At 37.0% G+C, this 5,428-nt stretch overlaps 1 protein-coding gene across 1 annotated transcript in view; it reads right to left on the reverse strand.

Moving 5' to 3' along the window:
- LOC104468992 (glutamate decarboxylase 1) overlaps positions 1 to 5,065 on the reverse strand; it is a gene marked incomplete at its 5' end in the record, with an annotated part of 18,329 nt that extends 13,264 nt beyond the window's left edge. Inside the window, 2 exons of the mRNA XM_010083305.1 lie at positions 952 to 1,064; positions 4,975 to 5,065. Of these exons, the coding sequence (XP_010081607.1) occupies positions 952 to 1,064; positions 4,975 to 5,065 (204 nt within the window). The remainder of the gene's footprint in view (positions 1 to 951; positions 1,065 to 4,974) is intronic.
- Between the last annotated feature and the right edge of the window lie 363 nt (positions 5,066 to 5,428).

Raw genomic sequence — 5,428 nt, forward strand, 5'->3', positions numbered from 1 at the left:
AGGCACTTTGCAGGCTATGATTCAGCTGACCTATTTTGACACTTACTTTTGAAGAATGTGAATTGAGGGAAAGCACCTATTTCTCTTGGTTTACTGCTAAAAAGAGCCCAGAACAGTTAGCTCAGTTCTGCGATGCAGACCTCAAGATTTAGTAATTTGAATCTCATCCATAAAGTCTAGGATGTCTTATTCCTCTAATATTTCTTCATCAACAAGAACACTGAGAGATCTGTATTTTTCTTGCAGACTGGAGACCAAGCAAGTGTGCATTCCTGGATTTTATGCGGGCCCCAAAAGGAGGTGGAATTGTCCTTCATCCTCTGACACAGGATGGTGTCCCCCCACCCCAAACCAATAAATCAGCTGGATGCCCATGTTGTCCACACATAGGCCAAGGACTTCTGCATGGTTTACCAGTCTTTTCTGACAGTGCTGACTGCCTTTATGTGACCTTCATAGGAAGACACTTTGTCTTGGTCTTTGGAATCATACTGGTGAATCCAGCCAGATTACATCCCAGATAATATCTCCCAGAAAGTGACAGGCAGTCATGGTCTTTTTCTGGCTGTGAGCTCAAGTCCTCACTGACCATCAAAGAAGTCAGTACATGATTCTCAAGAGCTATTGGTCAACAAGAGTTGTGGTTGCTCAGCAGCTCCAGAAATGAAGCTCAAAAAAGTCTCCCTAGCCATGTACCAGAGCTCATAGCCAAGTTTTAAAATGTTGGCCAGCTATGACACATAGCCATACCCAAAAATAATTATTTTCCCCTCCAACTGTTTTTTGCGGGATGCTTAAACAAAGCATTGATTTCAGGAGGGAAATTCCTGCTTCTAAGTATCTGATGCATTGTTTTGTGTTGCAGATATCGTGGGCATTCAGACACAGCTTATGTTTATTTTAACCTCTGAAGTTTTAGTCAAACCACCAAAAGAGAGAGGGAAAACTCACCAGGTGAGAATATTCCATCACCATCTTTATTTGACCATCCAATAATCTCTCTCATCTTTCTAAGTGTTATTTGTTCCATGAGGACAAAAACAGGGGCAATTTCATAGGTAAACCTGCATGGATAAAGCAAACAAAAATGAACAACAAAATCAAATACAGATTCTAAAAACACACAATAAACTCCCAGTCTATGATTCTTTGTAAAAATGCTTAAAATTCCTATACGTTTTCCTGTAAATTGAGGTTCTGATATTGCAAACTTTACCCAAGCAAAAATCCTCAGGACAACAATAGCGGAAATACTGGTCAGTAAGAACTGTAGTATTCGTTCTTTTGCAACTTTCTGCAGAACCAACATAGGACTTAATGTCCACCATCATAGAGCTGCTGACTGCTGTACAAGATTATACTGTAAAACATCTGTTTCCTGAAGTGCCAATTTCACACTTGTGGAATAACATATTGCCAAATCCTTATGAAAACAGTGAACTTCACTGAGCTAAACATAAACATAATTAGAAGTATTGAGCTAGGGCTCCAAAGTCTAAATACAATTAATTATGTGGATTCATTCTGTTGATGGTCTCCAAGGACAACTTATTTCTACAATACCATGTGATCAATAACTGTCAAGAGTAATTATAAATGATGATTTTCTCATTACCAATTACAAAAAACCGAGTCAGCAGTCAACTATTGCATCTACCTAATGAGGGCAGAAGCCACTGCATAGTCTGGTATGCCCTGATGTCACAGACAGATATGTGAATGGAAAGTGACAGCAATACAACCATTTTTGGTGATGAAGGTACATGGATAAACTGTTACTGCTGTAAACAAACTGCTTTCTGTGTATGAGGGGGGGAAAAAAAAGTTTAAAAGGAGGGGGAAAAAGGAAGCAGAAAGAGACTAAACAATCAACCTGTGATTTCCAAAGGAATATGACACCCTGACACTTTGGATCTGACTGATGTCTTCCACTGGAATTATGTCACCAAAATGCATGTGTTGTCTCTCCTAAAATGACATTTTGAGAATAGGGGTGGCAAACTTTAAGGAGACATATGGTATGAAGAAGGGAACATGTGTCTGAAAAGCTTGTCTTTTATTTACAGTTACACAGGTTAGTTAAAATATTCTTTTTTTTCTACAATACTTATGTGTTCTTAGTCTGTCAAAGAAACATCACCACTATTTTTAAAACATTCTTTCAAGATTAAACAGTATTTGTAATTTGTTTAAGTGTCGGAATTGATATTTTCAAAAGCCAAAACATTGCTTATTTTGTTATTGTTATCATTAGAACTGTCAGAGTCAGACAGTTGAATGCTGATCTGAAGTTTGTGTGCTGCCAATATTTACAGATACAAAATTAATAAACCAGTTGGTGTCTGCTAATGTGGGCAGTTTTTGTCTTGTTTTTAAGCACTGCAAGTCTAAGGTATCTCCCATCTTTATTTAGGCAGAACGACCAACAGCAGTGTATAGATTACTGTAGCCTAATACAATATATGTTTAAGTCAGTGGGATTTTTTCTGTCAGTTTAAACATTTGCCAGTATGCAAAAAGCATGCTGAGAATAAACATAAAGCAATTTACATATTTTTATATTACATTTTCATAAGCATAAATGCATAATACTGAAAATACCAAACTAATTCTGTCATCTCGGCTGGCAGTGGGCATAAAGAGAATTTCCAGATAATATGATTGCTTTCTAACCTCAGCTGGCTGCTGCATGGTGAGCCAGTGCCCTGTACTACAGACCCCTAGAGCTGGATGAGTAAAGGCAACTTCTGAAATTTCCACCCTGAAGGTCTTATGACTGGTGATGGAGCTATGAATAGCACATTGATACATTATTTCCAAGTCAATGTGGGAAGCTTATTGTGTTTAATTTAATATATTACCTTCACAGTGACATTTAAGTAACATTTCCTAATGACAATTTTAAATTTTAAGAGAGTACAGATGTTTTGATTACTCAAAACTCAAAACACATATTTTTTAATTGCTCACAAATATTTTAAGTGTTGTTTATAGATGGAAAAGAAAAAATAGCAAATGGAAAACATTCCCTGCCATAATCCAGTGTTACTGTCGCTTGTGTGCTACATGCTTGTACAGCCAAAATAGGTTGGAACAGTTTTTAGGTAAAGGTCAGAACCTGCTCTTCTGTGTCATTTTTAATAACATTCTCTGTCAGTTCTTTGAATTATATTTTACAAAGATTTTGCTTTAACCTTACTTGCAATTACTGTGTTATTTGAAAGCATATCATGTTGACCTTGGTTTGCTGAAAAAAGAGAGCAAGGTATTATTTTGCATTTGCTAAACCTCATACAAGCAAATAGGTGCTCAATTTTTGTGCTAGCAGAGATGTATTTTCAAGATATGTTCTTGTTTAAAGTATAAATGGGTCAGAAACTAGCTGTAAAGAACTAGCTATTTAACAATTTACTTTTAAAACCAAAGGCAAAAGCAACCTCATTTAAAAAATTACTCTTTCAAAACTGAATGAGTGCGATGTTCTTAATAATGATGGCAATATTTCATAATACTATCACAGTCTGTCAGGGAGCTGAATTCTATTATGACATACCAGATTTGTACAATTTCTCTGATTACAAAGGGATAACTAAGCTAGGATAACTAAGTTAGTCAAAGGAAAGAGGGCTTGCAAAAAGTGACACTCTCTGATGTATCTTCTTGTCACAGAAGCAAAACATTTAAGCAGTTCTCTTTTAGAAATGCAGTCAGATTTGTTTTCACTTTTAATTGTGGTGTGAAGAAAAAGCACTTTAAAGCACTTTGCAATACCTGTTTCATATTTAAAATATATGTTGCTGGGTTTTCTTCCCAATCAGATTTTAAATCTGAATGTCTCATACCAATTTTTAGCAAACACAGAACTAAGAGAAGACTATTACTACAAAGAGTAGGCTGGTTTTGGTTGGAGCACCTTACGTATTTTTCTTAATTGCTAATGTGACAAAACAGGCACAGCTCGGAATCTACATATAGCTGCTAGTAATCAGCTATACTTAATGAATCATATACTCATGGATAGGCCGGTGAAAATATTGTTCATTTTCCAATCTGCAGAGAGATTTCCTGTGTTCTGCCAATTAGCAGCAAACTACCCAAAACAGCGGTAGTGTTAGAGTTAAAACACATACAACACAGGACTAAACCAAAGGCAGTCTGTTACCTGCCAAGAATTTGGACTCTCATCACATTTTTTAGCACAAATCAATAAATACATAGAAACTAGCTAGAAGGGGTTTAGTGGGGTTTTTTTCCATTAATTATGTGCTTTGTTGCAAAAATTCAACATAATACTCTACATTTACATCTAGCTTTCATTAATTTTGAGGTCCAGAGAAATCAGGAAAAGTTTCCTCATTTATATGCTCTAGATTAAAAATTTTACTTTTTTAATAATTCAATTTATGAATCCACACACAACTTTCATAAATCTTAGACTGAATAAATCTTTCATTATCATCAGACTATTTTCAGTGTTACATTTTTAACCATTTTGAAGCCACTTCTTTACCAGCACATGAACAGGAGAAGGTGGTTCCCCAAGCCTGCTATCTCTGAAGTCAACAGGAGAAAAGACAATAAAGTTTTACATATTTAGTATTCTAATATTAATATGTGAATAGCTGCAGAATTACCCAGTCTAGAGGAAAAGCTTAAAAAAATTGGGAAAAGATAAAGACTCATCCGAGAGAAGGAAAATAATTTCATATTATTATATTAGAAACAGCTTGTTTTACTTACATGTGCTCTGGAATATTTGCATTTCTATTCTATTTATCAGAAATGTAAAACTGTTCAGCTTTATGTAACTATTTTCACTGTATTACTGACAAATTAGGAAAAATATGCTTTTATTGAAGACCCAACAATCGTCATTTAAAGATTATACACATCTGTGACAATACATGTCTACCATGATAGACGGCAGTCCCTCTAAGCACCAGTCCCCGACGCTGAGGACAAGACACTGCTTACATGTTTGTATTAGCCGTTGATGTCAGCCACTCCCCGGCCAAGCCAATGATGTCCAGTCCTGTGGACAGCTGATTGAAAAAGCGAGGATGACCTGAAAGAGAATTGGGAGCAACTTAGAACAACTCCACCGGTATCTCTCAGGTTTCAGTTTTAAACCGTCCAACTTGTGACACAAACAATAATTTAGCACTCGTAATACGCTTGCAGCAAAGTTTCCAAAGCGAGTCTGGCGTACGCAGAGACCGTGAACCAGCATTCACGGATGTCTTCTGACCAACTTGAAAAACCGCTTTGGAGGGAGCTCCTGGATGGAATAATGAGCGTTTAAATGAAATGAGAGAACCTGTGCGAGGCCCCGGGCTAACCCAGCTCCGGAGCCTCCCCGTGCTGTGAACTCGCGGGGAGGGGGGGAGGTTGAATGTTTGGCAGTAACACCCTGCAGGTTTGGGGCCAT

The sequence above is a fragment of the Pterocles gutturalis genome, unplaced genomic scaffold (genome assembly GCF_000699245.1).
Source record: "Pterocles gutturalis isolate BGI_N339 unplaced genomic scaffold, ASM69924v1 scaffold32270, whole genome shotgun sequence".
Lineage (NCBI taxonomy): Eukaryota > Metazoa > Chordata > Aves > Pterocliformes > Pteroclidae > Pterocles > Pterocles gutturalis.